Source organism: Triticum aestivum, chromosome 5A (genome assembly GCF_018294505.1).
Source record: "Triticum aestivum cultivar Chinese Spring chromosome 5A, IWGSC CS RefSeq v2.1, whole genome shotgun sequence".
NCBI classification, from domain to species: Eukaryota; Viridiplantae; Streptophyta; class Magnoliopsida; order Poales; family Poaceae; genus Triticum; species Triticum aestivum.
In genome coordinates this window covers 524,718,614-524,732,552 of record NC_057806.1, presented here as the reverse complement: position 1 = coordinate 524,732,552, position 13,939 = coordinate 524,718,614, and the positions used below count along the sequence as shown (strand labels likewise).

The following is a 13,939-nucleotide window of genomic DNA, read 5'->3' as shown; positions in this document are numbered from 1 at the left end:
CCCCAAGATTTCTACCGGAGAAACAAGGACGAGAACGTGCATCAACCCTATGCATAGATTGCCCCAATGTCACCTCGGGAATGCGTGAGTTGAGTGTCAAAACACACATATGATACCCCATTGTCACCACGGGTATTCATAATAAGACATACATTAACTGTTCTCAAATCTATAAAGTATTCAATCCGATAAGAACAAAATTTTAAAGGGAAACTCAATTCATCACAACAAGATAGAGAGGAGAAAACAACATATGATTCAACTATATTAACAAAGCTCATGATACATTAAGATCATGTCAAATTAAGAACACGAGAGAGAGAGAGAGAGAGAGAAAGGGGAGATTAAACACATAGCTACTGGTACAAACCCTCAGCCCCGAGGGTGGACTACTCCCTCCTCATCGTGGTGGCCGCCGGAATGATGAAGATGGCCACCAGTGACGATTTCCCCTTCGGCAGGGTGCCGGAACGGGGTCTAGATTGGTTTTTCGTGGCTATAGAGGCTTGCAGCGGCCGAACTTCTGATTTAGGGTCATTTTTGGGGGTTCCTGTATTTATAGGATTTTTTGCCTGTGTCTCACGCTAAGATGGGCCTCGAGGTGACCACAACCCATCAGGACGAGCCAGACCCCCCTGGCGCGCCCTGGTGTCTTGTGGGGCCCTCGTGGCTCTTCTGGCCCTCCCACAAAGTTTCTAGTGCCTCTTTTCTTCCAACAAAATCATAAAAAAATCGCTGCATTTGGAGAATTTTGATTTCTGCACAAAAAACAACACCACAGTAGTTCTGCTGAAAACAGCGTCAGTCCGGATTATTTCCATTCAAATCATACCAAAACCATATAAAATTGTTGTAAACATGGCATGAATACTTTATAAATTATAGATATGTTGGAGACGCATCACCTCCCCCGGGTTCTCATGGACGGGGGCAGCGGGGTTAACACGATCTTCCCCGACACATCGGCGAAGATGAGAATCTCCATGTCCTCGTCTGAACCCGTCATCTACCTGCTTCCACGGGTTCGTGTTGGGCAGAAAGGCACAAACCCTCAGACAAATCGAGGCGGCGGTGATCTTCGAGACGAAGAAAACTTCCGCTCAGAAGCACCGTGCTTCGAGATCGTGTCGTTCCCTACAGGCTAAAACGACATCCCCATCCCTTCTTCTTTGCATCTGTGTCTAGCTTACGTGCCGTGGCGAGTTCGTGGACAAACGAGGCCCATGAATAATCACCACGCGAGGTAGATCATCCAGGAAGGCGGTAGACTAGCTCCTTTTATAGGAGGAATAATCACAACCTCAATCATACCCTTTATTGTTCTTAAAATCTGAACCGTTTTATTTAATTTCTTACAATCATCAACTCCAACCACACTATTCGCTAATTATTATAACTAGGAAGGTTAGTGAGTCTGACAATCTCACTATCTAAGTTAAAAACTAAGAAGAAGTTCTCTAATTGTGTGCATTGGGTGATAATTGCATGTAGTCATGGGAACCATCAGATTGATATATAGGTTTCTACAGAGTAAAATACTTACCGTATGCTGCAAAACCTTGCTCTTCAGGGCTCACAAACTTCTATAGAGGAAAGCATAAACAATAGTGTCTATGCTGTCTCGGGTCCTTTGGTCCTGGGCGTGCACTTCGTGTGTCTTCGTGTTGCGGACCACGTAATGTTGTTCTTCTTCCTGCTACTTGTGGTGGTGGACTGGTGGTCTTGCGGGCAACCAACAGCTTCAACGACGGAAGACTGGCCCTTGGGTATCGGGGATTCTGGGTGATGTTGCCCCGCCCATTGTTTGCCTCTCTGAAAACATGGTTTTGATTTCCTTGTGTTTTCTGACATGTCTTGCATTGTTGAAGGTTTTTAATATAAATCAAGAGCTTCATTCGCAAAAGAAAAAAGATACCGTTGAGTGATCTGAATCCTAGTCGTTCTTGTTTAAGCGTCATCACCACGCAGAAATCTCCCCCGGCGTCGTTTTGCTGACCTCCGACCGAAAAAGATTTGACGATAACCGGCCATCAGAAAGCGAGATTCGACCGAAGAAGAAGTTGAGCAGTTGCTCTCCTCACGACGCACACCGCCGAGACTCTATCTTGTCGATACACGGCACGCACGTCGCGGCGACGACGACAGTCGCACCAGACACATCCCTGCGCCCGAGCGATTCCAACCAAGGGCCAAGTTGCCGTGCTTGCTGCCACCGACGGGCCAACTGAAGAGACTGATGGCACCAGCAAACGGCTAATCACCCGGCTGTTTCCTTCTGCCTCCCCAGAAACCTCCATTTGCTCCGTACTTCTGTTGAAGATGTCGCGTCGGACAGCTGAAAACTACTCGACGATACGTGCAGTGGCACACACTGACACTACGACACTGCGTCTGCATCAGAGTGGCCAGGTCCATCCAATCCAGCACGGCTTAATCGGCTTGTCCGAACGATCCTGGGCGGCTAAATGGAGGCCGGCTTGAATGCCAACCTGCAAGACCTCAGTTAATGCTGACAGCCTGTTTATGGGCGTTTGATGGCCTCCTTTAAGTGCGGAGACAAGTCGTGTGCTTGCCAACAGATTAACAATGACAGGCGATTAAGCCCGTCAAGTACTCTGCCCGTCATCCGTGCATCTTTTTCGTGTGCCTCTCTAGGTTTGCTCAAGCTTGCAAGCATGTGTATACTTGTATACTTGTCGACAAGGGTTTGCAGCGTGGTGCTATTCAATTCTAGCTACTAGCTAGTGGTGTTTTATTTCATTGGTCGTCTAGGGCACATCTATGTGTGCCTAATTGTTGCACATCTGAGTGACTCAATCGAATTTAAAGAAAAAAGAAAAAAGACAAAAAAAATGCTTGCACGAATCTTGACGTAAGATTAATGATATAAGACTTAAATGTGCAATACTTAGAGCACATGTAAATATGCTTTAGCAAAACTGTATTTCTTTTCTTATTTTAATAATTAAGCGTGTTGGTACACGGCTGAAGCTTGTTCGTTAGCTCTCTTGGTTTCTTGGCTGATGCAGCATGATCAAGCGCCATGCAAAAGATGTTGGAAATATTAGCACTTTTCCGATTAGACTTATCCACGAGTTAACAATAAGCATGGCATAAAATGTATGCATCTTATAGCGATACCTAAGCATACTAGCACGTGCGGAACATAGAATCGAACCTTCTATGAGCAGCACATATACGGCTAGCATAAGTACGAGTAAACGAGGGATGAACAAATCATACCCTCCGGTTGGCCAGGCCAACGCGGCGGCTGCAGCAGCAACTTCGGCGTCGTCCGTGGCCTTCTTCTTAGCGGCGGCGTCGTCCGTCATGGTGTCGATGCAGAGGAAGTAGTGGAAGCAGAAGCGAACAGAGTTGGGGACAGATCGGGAGCAGTCGCGTCGAGACGCTTCCCAAAAACCTTATTGCCGTTCTTCCGGGCAGGATCTCGAACGACAGGGTTCCGGAGGCACCTGCTCTCCCGACCAGCCGTGCACGCGGTCGTCGGGATGGGATCGCCGGAGGCAGCACAGAGTGAGGAACAGTAGATGACGGCTAGGTCACACGAGAGGGAGCGAGTGAACCGAACTAGGTTACTTCACTGGTCAGAGCCTTCTTATATAGTCCGTAAGGAAGAAAGTCGTGGGCCTTGACGAGGCCCACGACCGAGTCGGCCCACTCCCGGCAAGGGAGTCGTTGTTCCCGGTAAGGGTCGCACTCCCGGCAAGGGAGTCGACGAATCCCGGCAACGCAAGTCAGCCCACCGTCCAACGTCTTGGACAGTGACCCACATTTTAGCGACTCGTTAATTAATCCCTGATTAATTAATTCATTTTTGAGCGGCAAAAATAAGCTTCGGCTCATTCCCGCAACCCGCGGCGCGCGCGTCGTGGCGAGGCGGGCGGCGGCGGAGGAGGAGCCCGCGTGTACCACTCCTCTTCCCAAGCTCCCAATGGCAAATGGTAGAGCAACCCTTATAAAGGGGTCTCAACTCTTCTCAACTAGCAAGGTGAGACTAAACTTTCCACCACCTGCCATCTCATACGTGGGCCTCAAAATTAACCAGGGATTAGTGTCTTATATGGGCCTAAGCCCATCCATAATCCAACACAAGTGACATTTATAACTCATCTTTTTGTCCTGATTATCGTCTCCAAGTACTGAAGGACATATATTTTTTTTTTAAATGGAGGAAAGTTGAATGTATATTTCCTAGTTTTTTTTTTCTGGAGAAAACGGACAAAGAGTTAAGCTATTATCATGGGGAGGATGTGAAAAGGGAAGATGATACTACCGGTGGTGTTTTATTTCTTTCCCCCCCTTTAATTAAGCGTGCTGGTGCAAAGGCTGAAGCTTGTTCGTTAGCTCTCTTAATTTCTTGGCGGACCAAGTGCCATGCAAGTGACCTTAACTCATCTCCTTGTCCTGATCACCATCTCCGAATACTAACGGACAGATTTAGATTTCCATTGGGTGAACCCTCACGTCACTGAACAGGTCGAATGCTTCTTTCCGAGGAGGGGTTATGGGTGAAACGGACAAAGAGTCGATCTATCATGGGTGTGTGGAAAGGCAAGATGGTGGTACAATCAAAAAGAAGAAGAAGAAACGAAGATGCCAGGGAGAGAGTGGCGCAGGCAACCGACAGATCAAATGGTGCAAGTGCAACCCCAGCTTTATTTGGGAAGAGACATGGAAAATTGGCACTTATTAGAGAGTGATATCCCCTTCTCAAAAGGCAAAGGCAGCATAACATGCATGTGTGTACCAACATGCATGTATATACAAGAACTTGTTCGTTACACTATCAAATGGAAGAGCAGCTAAAATAACAGCTCCTTGCGATCCTCCCATGTGCACAGCTGGCTAATCTACGAGCCTAATGTGGCGCGAGGACCGTCGGATTCGGCGATATTTTAACATGACAGCACGCTAATCACACCCTTTTTTTTTATCCGATACGCTAGCTTGAGAAGAATCTCAGGAAAAGAGCAGTAGGCGAAGCTGGAGGAGGAATCTGATCTCTGACGAGAGGTGAATTTTGGCGCGCACACACACTAGCTAATAATTAACTAAGCTGGTTGAGTGCGTACCTTAATCGACCGACCGACGCTCCTAAAGCGTCGGTCGCGACCACTAAATTATGGTGCCATGATCGATGATTATGAGTCCGGGCATATATGCCCAGAAGCAAAAGCAAAGGCGGGCAGACGCTGATGATGGCCGGCAAAGCAGCTCGATCCGTCGATCGGCGGCATGATCGCTGGCTAAAGCCGGCGATTATATTCTTGCTTCATGCCTTGATCTTCCTGTATGTACTTTCGGACTTTCCCCTGTCCACAATGATACTATTTGTGGGTGGCAGTCCGGTCCTGACAGCAGCACGTTTGCGCGCTGCCGATCGAGATCTCGTGAAAGGGGTCACCGCGACGTGCGTGAATGCAGATTGCTGGTCGGTCAGTTATTAGTTAATCCATGCGCCTTGATCGGGTCACGAAGTTGACCCGGGGAAAGTGCAGACCGTGCGTGCACGCACGCAGACGCAGCTTTACTTTGATCATCATAAAGAAAAGAAGACACAAGGTGAAGCGGACCAGAGTACATTCATCTTTGTGTGAGGAGTTTTGCTTTGAAGATGATGGAAACACGCGGTGAACCAGAGCAGAGGACGTTTTAACCTGTGTCCATGCAGTGTAGAAACCCCATAATCATTCATCTCGCTTAAAAAAAAGTGTGAGGAGCGCTGTAACTGTCACCCTTTTCCCGTGATCCTACAGCTGGTTAGCTGTAGGAAGTACGAACAAGCTATAATGGGCAGTCAGAGTACGGGGGTCCGGCCGGCCGGTAGCAGGGCGGTACGGTGGCGCGATCGAGCTGGAGGAAGAGCGTTGCGGCGGCCAATTTATACCGGCGGCGAGTAAAAGTGGCATCATGGAACTGCGATGAAGCTGGCTAGATGTGTGTCCGTATGGTCCGTCCAGCTTCACTTTTGTTTTGTCCTTCCCTCATTTGCAAGCTGACACCACCCCCTGCAGCAGCTCCACGCCTCCATCTCCTTGGCCGCTTCAGGCGCGCACGCACGCCGGTCTATAGCAAGCCACCAACACTACACAACAATGCACATACTCCCTCCGTAAACTAATATAAAAGCGTTTAGATCATTATTTTAGTTATCTAAACGCTTTTATATTAGTTTACAAAGTAAATACATGTTACCGTTGATCGATCGATAATAAGAAAAGAAGGTCCGGTGTAGTAGTATTTATTTACTAGTAGTAGTATTTAGCTGGGGCCGGACATGCACTCGGCCGGGCCAAGGAGGTCAGCTCCAGCTCGCTCGCTCGCACGCACGCGGACGTGGGTGGGTGCCGCGTCGCCGGCGTGCGGGGGCCCCACCTGCCCTGCCCTGCCTCCGGAGTCCGGCCCGTAGGTTGCACGGTCGCTGTCCGATCACGTCGCCGCGCCGACGTGGGCGCATGGCGCGCCGCCGCGTGGCCGCGCTGTCGGTGCGGGCCTCTCGGCTTCGCTGGCAGTGACGGGCGGCTGTGCTGGTCTCGCTTGGCCGGCTTCGGCTTCGCGTGTGGTGACCGATGGATGACACACCGGGCCAGCCTCCCTTCTCCCACCGGCTTCTTCTTTTTCGTGCGCGTGGGCAAACCTGGGAATAGTTTGTGATCCAGATTAAATCCAGCCCAATCCATACAAGTATAAGCCCAACAATCAGACCAGACCAGACCAAACTGCAAATACTATAATCCAAACCAATCCAAACTGTACGTATTTTCCATTCCCCACATACAGTTTCAATCTGAAGTTTCAAACCAAGGGCGTGTCCAATTACTATGGGAAGAGAGGCGTTGGAAGGGTGATTAGCTGCTGCTGCATGTTACTCACCACCACAACGTACGTACATAGAACAAGCTATAATGCTAGATACTATATATATATATGTGACTAGCTGCACCCGTCCATCACGGTATAAACTAGCTCGGCCACCGCGTGCGCCACACATAGCCTGCAGTCCGCCACCGCCACCGAGCTGCGCCATGTCCATCGCCAGCCCCTTGTTCGCACCGTCGCCGGAGTCGACGGACATGAGCTTCATTGCACTTGGTTGAACGCGGCCAGATACATCAGTCCATGCCGGTGGCGTTCTGGGTGTTGAGAAGGTTGAGCATGTAGCCCGTGTCCGCACCGCCACGGCCAACCAGAGCATGCAGTCCTACCGCGGGACGTCGCCGCAGCACTGCGCAAGGCTCCATGTCGCCAAGGAGGAGCGGCCGGCGGTGGCCGTGGCGTAGCAGGCAGAGGCGTGCGGGACGAGGCCGCGAGAACCTGGTCGATGTTGGTATGTATCTCTACTGGAGCATGGATGTGCCATGGCGAGCAGGAGCATCATCATTGGCACCAGTAGTGGAGACGACAAGGAAGACGTTGCCAATGGGAGATTGCTTTTCCCGGCAAAAAAAAGGGTGATTGCTTTGATCGGGACCCTAACCTGGTCCTTGATTTAGTTTTCGGTCCATGGGTTAGAATGGTTTGAGACTGTTTGGTCTGTGACCAGACCGAACCAGACCAAACCGATAATAGGAAAAACCCAAACCAAACCAGCTTGCATTAGGAGCTCAGCCCATTTAATCCAAACTGTTAGACTATGTATAGTTTCTGTACCTATGTACGTATTGTAACAGAACCATTATATATAATGAGATAAGCCACCCTAGAGGGTGGTGCTGGTTCCCAAAACTTATTGTCCGGCGGCGTGGAGAAGACGGAGCCGATGCTCCTTGTCCCGCTCGATGCCGTCTCCGTTCCCGCTCCGATCGGGACAAGGAGCATCGGCTCCGTCTTCTCCACGCCGCCGGCGCCCTCGCTCGGGCGTGATCTCGTGGTCCACATCGCGGCGCCGCCGTCCGCTGCGGACTCCGCAGGCGTCGTCCCGCCGCTCCTGCCGCAAGCGGATCACACCGCCCCGCTGGCGGGGTTGGCGGCGTCCGCACCGGCCGTGAGCTTTGCGGCGCCCGCCCTGGCTGCGGTCCCGCCTCCTCCCGCCTCGGCTTCGGTGCCTCCGGCTGCCTCCATGGTGTTTGCACCCCAGGCAGCCTCCTCGATGGGATCGTCTTCGCCGCCGCCGTTTCAATTCGGTCATCTCATCACCATCAAGCTCTCCGCCGACAACTACATCTTCTGGCGTGCGCAGGTTCTCCCGCTCTTGGGGAGTCACTACCTGCTAGGCTACGTCGACGGATCGCTTCCCTGCCCACCCGCGCTGGTAGACAGCGTGCACGGTCCGGTCTACAATCCGGCCCATCGCGTCTGGACGGGGCAGGACCAGGCGAACCTCTCCTCCATCCAGGGGTCGCTCTCGCCGGCAGTTACCGGCCTTGTTGTCTTCGCGAAGACGTCTCATGAGGCCTGGACCATCCTTGAGCGCACCTTTGCAGCGCAGTCCCAGGCTCGTGTCTCTGCACTCCGTCGTCAGCTTGGAGAGTGTCAGAAGCTTGACTCCACTGCCACTGAGTTCTACAACAAGGTCAAGGGCCTCGCCGACACATTGGCCTCCATTGGACAGCCCCTAACCGACTCCGAGTTCAACTCGTTTATTGTCAATGGTCTTGATGAGGAGTATGATGCCTTAGTCGAGATCATCAACGAGCGGGGCAACTCGACACCCATGCTGGCACACGAGGTTTTCTCTCGGCTCCTTCTCACTGAGCAACGGGTCGAGACTCGCCGCACTAGGGGCACCGGCTCCCTCTCGGCCAACGCCGCCACCAAGGGTGGCCGCTCTTCTTCATCACCCCGGTCTCCCTTGGGGCTGCCACCGTCGCCCGCCTCGGCCCCCCCACCTACTGCGACCTTACCGGGGGCTGGTGGTCCACGTGTGTGCCAGCTTTGTGGCCGCGATGGGCACTGGGCCTCCAAGTGTCATAAGCGCTTCCAGCAAAGCTTCCTTGGTCTTGGCAATGACGGCAAAGATACACGCAGAAGAAGTACTCCTTGGAGTTGTTACAAAGAGCGGGCATGCTGAAGTGCAAACCGACCACCACACCCATGTCGTCTACTGACAAGATAACAGATGTTGATGGTGAGCTTTTGTCTCCTGCGGATGCCACAGAGTACAGGAGCATTGTTGGTGGACTTCAGTACTTGACGATCACGAGACCAGATATCTCTTATGCTGTTAACAGGGTTTGTCAGTATCTTCAGGCTCCCAGAGATACTCATTGGGCTGCTGTTAAACGCATTCTTCGTTATGTTCAGTTCACCCTGACATTTGGTATGCATATTCGGCCGACTTCCTCTCGGGTCCTTTCGGCCTTCTCTGATGCAGATTGGGCTGGTAGCCCAGATGACAGGCGATCCACGGGGGGTTATGCAGTATTCTTTGGCCCTAATTTGATCGCCTGGAGTGCTCGGAAACAGGCTACTGTGTCACGTAGCAGTACTGAAGCTGAGTACAAGGCTGTGGCTAATGCTACTGCAGAGATTATTTGGGTGCAGTCTTTGCTTCAGGAGTTGGGTTTGTCTCAACCACAGCCTCCTATTCTTTGGTGTGATAACATCGGTGCTACATACCTTTCTGCAAATCCAGTATTTCATGCCCGAACGAAACACATTGAAGTTGACTATCACTTTGTACGGGAACGTGTATCACAGAAGCAACTCCAGATCAAGTTTATCTCATCTAAAGATCAACTTGCAGACATCTTCACTAAGCCTTTACCACTGCCACAGTTTGAGGCTGGTAGGCGCAATCTTACCCTTCTCAGTTCTTTAGAAAGTGGCTAAGATTGAGGGAGGGTGTTAGACTATGTATAGCTTCTGTACCTATGTACGTATTGTAACAGAACCATTATATATAATGAGATAAGCCACCCCTAGAGGGTGGTGCTGGTTCCCAAAACTTATTGTCTTACACAAACCAAAAGAGACCAATAGGAAAAACCGATTTGAAATTGTGGTTTGTGTCCAAACTGTTCCCAGGTTTACGCGTGGGGAAGAAAAGCTAAGTCAAAAGCGATCGCATGAAGATGAACGTACGGCCGCCCCTGCTGACGGTCAATGTAAAACAGTGAGACGAAACGAAACGAAGACCGCGTGTCCGTACGATCGGACCCTTGTGCGCTCGCGGGCCGGTGCACACGGCCATGAGGAGCTACTACAGCAGCTGCAGCACGCGGCCATTCCCTTTGTCGACCCGCAGCTTCGCCTCATTGGGGGCTGTTGCCAGATACGCTCCAGGTATCAGTACGGCAGTATAAAGGCAAAAGCGTACAGGCACTCCCAGTCCAAGGGGCAGTAGAGTAGGTGTCGCCGCTGGCTGATACACGTACGTCGGCGCATGCATGCGCGATTCATTCTACTAGCGATTATTATTACCCAGGTCGGCAACGCTTGGGTCGGCGTACGTACTACACGTCGGCGTTGTGTTGGTTGCCGTCGGCTGCGGCCGCACCGCCGGATGTTTTACTTGCCCCGTCTCTTACTCCAGAATCCACCCACATGCGCACGACGGTTGCTTGGAGGCTCCTCTCCTCTCGGCCTGCTCCAGTATAAATATTCCGCTGCCGCCCTGTCCCTGAGCTGTATACTCTCCTCCTCCTCCTCCTCCTCCTCTGCGCTGTGTTTTCTTTCCCCACCTCTCCTCCTCCTACCTCCTACCCTCCCACCTACCTCTCCCCCTCCCCTGATCCCTCCTCCTTCATTCCCCAATTGAGTCGACGCCAGGGGAGGCACCTGCTCCGCACCCGCGATCGTGTCTCCTCGTCTGGTCTTGCCCCGATCCAGCAAATTCCCCTCTTTCTTGCTCTTGCCGCGGCGGAGCAGCCCCCGTCGGCGACAGGAGGAGAGATTTTCGGAGCTGAGACTCGGAGCTTCCGTCTCCTTCCTCGTGCTTGGATTGTTCTTGCTTCTTGCCGAGGGTAGCGCAGGCTGCTAGGGTTGCTCGCTTGATTCTTTGCTTGTGCGGTACATAGAGTACGTATCATGAGAAGATGATGCGCGCCAAGGGCAAAGCTACATTCTTGGACGCCATGAAGGAGACCACCTCCCCCGTCTCCCCCGCCGCCGCGGCCAAGGAGGCGCTCAAGGAGGACGAGTGGGAGGTGCGGCCCGGCGGGATGCTGGTGCAGAAGCGCGACCCGGGCTCCGACGCGCCCGCGGGCGCCCCCGTGCCCACCATCCGCCTCAAGGTCAAGTTCAACGCCGTCTCCCACGAGATCTACATCAGCTCCCAGGCCTCCTTCGGTAATGCACGCAAACCAATCAATCAATCAACCAATTGCTTTGCTTCGCCTTGCTCGCCGGATTTTTGGTTTGGCTCCTCTCGAGCTCGAGCTGGCTGCTGACTGAGCGTGAATGGTGGTGGGTGCAGGCGACGTGAAGAAGATGATGTCGGAGAAGACCGGCCTGCACCACGAGGACCAGAAGGTGCTCTACAAGGGCAAGGAGATGGACTCCAAGGCCTTCCTCGACATGTCCGGCGTCAAGGACCGCTCCAAGCTGGCGCTCCTCGAGGACCCCGACGCGCAGGCCAAGCGCCTCATCGAGCAGCGCCGCGCCGACAAGGCGCACCGCGCCTCCAAGTCCGTCTCCCGCATCAGCCTCGACGTCGACAAGCTCGCCACCAAGGTACCGACCACTCTGCTCGTGCTCGCGCCCTTCCCTTGTTTTTTGTTTCGCCGCCGTCGTCGATCGAGTTGGGTGCTGATCGAATTTGGGTGGCGCTCTGCAGGTGTCGGCGCTGGAGGCCATCGTGCGCAAGGGCGGGAAGGTGGTGGAGGCCGACGTGGTCGCCCTCACCGAGGCGCTCATGACGGAGCTGGTCAAGCTGGACGCCATCGCCGCCGACGGCGAGGTCAAGGCGCAGCGGCGATTGCAGGTCAGCACGTACGCTCGGCCGAATTAAGCTCCCCGCCGATTCCGTTGACGAGCACATTAATTAGCCGCGGGGCGGGCGAGCTGAACGGAACTGAATCTCTGGTGGTGCAGGAGAAGCGGGTGCAGAAGTACGTGGAGACGCTGGACGTCATCCGCGCCAAGAACGCGGCGGCGCCCAAGGCCAACGGCACCGGCAATGGCCAAGCCAAGGGCGACCGGTCGCTGCACCTGCCGCCGCGGCCGCCGCCCGTGTCGCAGCGGCGGCAGTTCAAGCAGCAGCCCGCGCCGGCGACCGGCAAGGCGGCGGCGGCGCCGCCCACGGCGAGCTGGGAGACGTTCGACCTGCTGTCGTCAATGCCGTCGACGTCCTCGGCCACGGCGACCACCACCATGGCGGCCGCGACGACCACGACGAAGCCGGCCAGCAACAACAACAGCACCTCGCCGATCCCGCGGTTCGACTGGGAGCTCTTCTAGCGGCGACGCGCGTACCGCCCGTGACGGCGGCATGGTACATGCCTCTGCCTAGTTTGATTCCTTTCTCGTGCGTCCATCCATCAATCGACCTCTCTGCCCTGCTCTGCTCGATCCGATCCGACCAATCTAGTGCCGATTGTTTGCTCCGGTCTGTTTATTCTTTCCTTTTTCTCGATGGTTTCTTCTTCCACCTCCATTTTTCTTTTACATTTGTTCCGAGTGTATGTATGTATGTATGTACATCAAACAACACAAGATGAACAGGCCCTGGCCGGTGAAGTGGCGAGCGTGTTCGTCCATTCCGTCCCGTCCGTGCAGAGAATAAGCGCCGGTGGTGGTCTTAATGTGAAGGATTTTTCATGGCACAACCAACATATATGGAAATAGCATGTATATGTGATTCATACCTACATACTACATCAATCGATTCCTCTATGATTGGATTGCTTGGTTGATGACTTGATTCCCCCATTGCCATCGCAAGTGGTGATCGTACCGCTGGGTGATCATCGGGGTGTGAGATTTGGTGCTCTGGATTCCCAATGCACCATGGATTGATTGATTGACTGGGGTTGCTGACGTGCTTGTGTCGTGTGGGGCGCGGGGCACGAATTACTGTTGGCCATGAGAGCGCGCGCACGGACACGGAGCACGGGGCCGGGCCGGGGGCCATCGACGGTGTGGTGGTTCGTGCACGTCGTGCCCGGACGCGCTCGCCTGCCGCTGTACTCTCTTGTGTGGCTCTAGTGGCAGATGATGGTTGCGTTTGGCCGGTCTGATTAGTGGAAGGTTCCATTAGTTTTGTCGGCGGCAACACGCCATGTTCCTGGGTGCTAACCTGAACTGGCCAGCTGCATTTGCTCGAGTCCGACCTACAGCTGCAGGGCTGTTCCAAATTTGTACTGCGGCTACTGCCCACGATGTCAGTCCAGCTCGCTTGATTAGCTGGGTTACGCCACGAGGACAAATGGTTTTGGCAGGGTGTGCTCACATTGCACCTACTAGCTACTTTTCTCTTCAGTTATTATGACAGCTCCAGCAGTAGATGTGGATCTGATCTGATCTGACAGCTCCAGCAGTTTTATACTGCTTCAGTTATTATGACAGCTCCAGAATAGTAGCGCTGCTGCATCGGGAGCTCCTCGTGTGGAGAGAGGGAGAGAGTTGTTTTGGCCGGGCAGCTACCTACGGATGGGGTATAGAATATCTGCACGAGCGAGGGAGGAATAGCAATAGGGAGGGAGAGAGATGCGTTGCTTGCTTCAGGCGAGGAACAAGGGAGGGTCCGAGTGTGGGTGGGCACGGAAAGAAAGGGGGAATGAGTTGGCAAATGGTGAGGTCCGAGTGGACTTTTCGGAAGGTTCGGGGCCCGTGCAGCGCATAGGTGCATAGGCCGGTGTTTCGGCTACTGCTGGTTCGAGGGGCAACAAATGAAATTCCGGCCGACTCACTCCGTTCGATGAGAGCTACAAAAGTGGTATTAGGCTGGTCATACTGGGGGTAACTTGTACTACTCCCTCCGTTCCTAAATACTTGTTTTTCTAGATATTTTAACAAATGACTACATACGGAGCAAAAT

The 13,939-nt window shown here is 53.1% G+C and overlaps 1 protein-coding gene across 1 annotated transcript; it reads left to right on the top strand.

Annotated features, from left to right (window-relative positions):
* Positions 1-10,591: 10,591 nt before the first annotated feature.
* On the top strand, positions 10,592-12,795 carry LOC123104472 (BAG family molecular chaperone regulator 3). Its single transcript, XM_044526327.1, has 4 exons — positions 10,592-11,250; positions 11,378-11,634; positions 11,738-11,884; positions 11,995-12,795. Exons 1-4 carry the CDS (start codon positions 10,998-11,000, stop codon positions 12,358-12,360), a joined length of 1,023 nt encoding a protein of 340 aa, XP_044382262.1. The 5' UTR covers positions 10,592-10,997; the 3' UTR covers positions 12,361-12,795.
* The last annotated feature ends 1,144 nt before the right edge of the window (positions 12,796-13,939 follow it).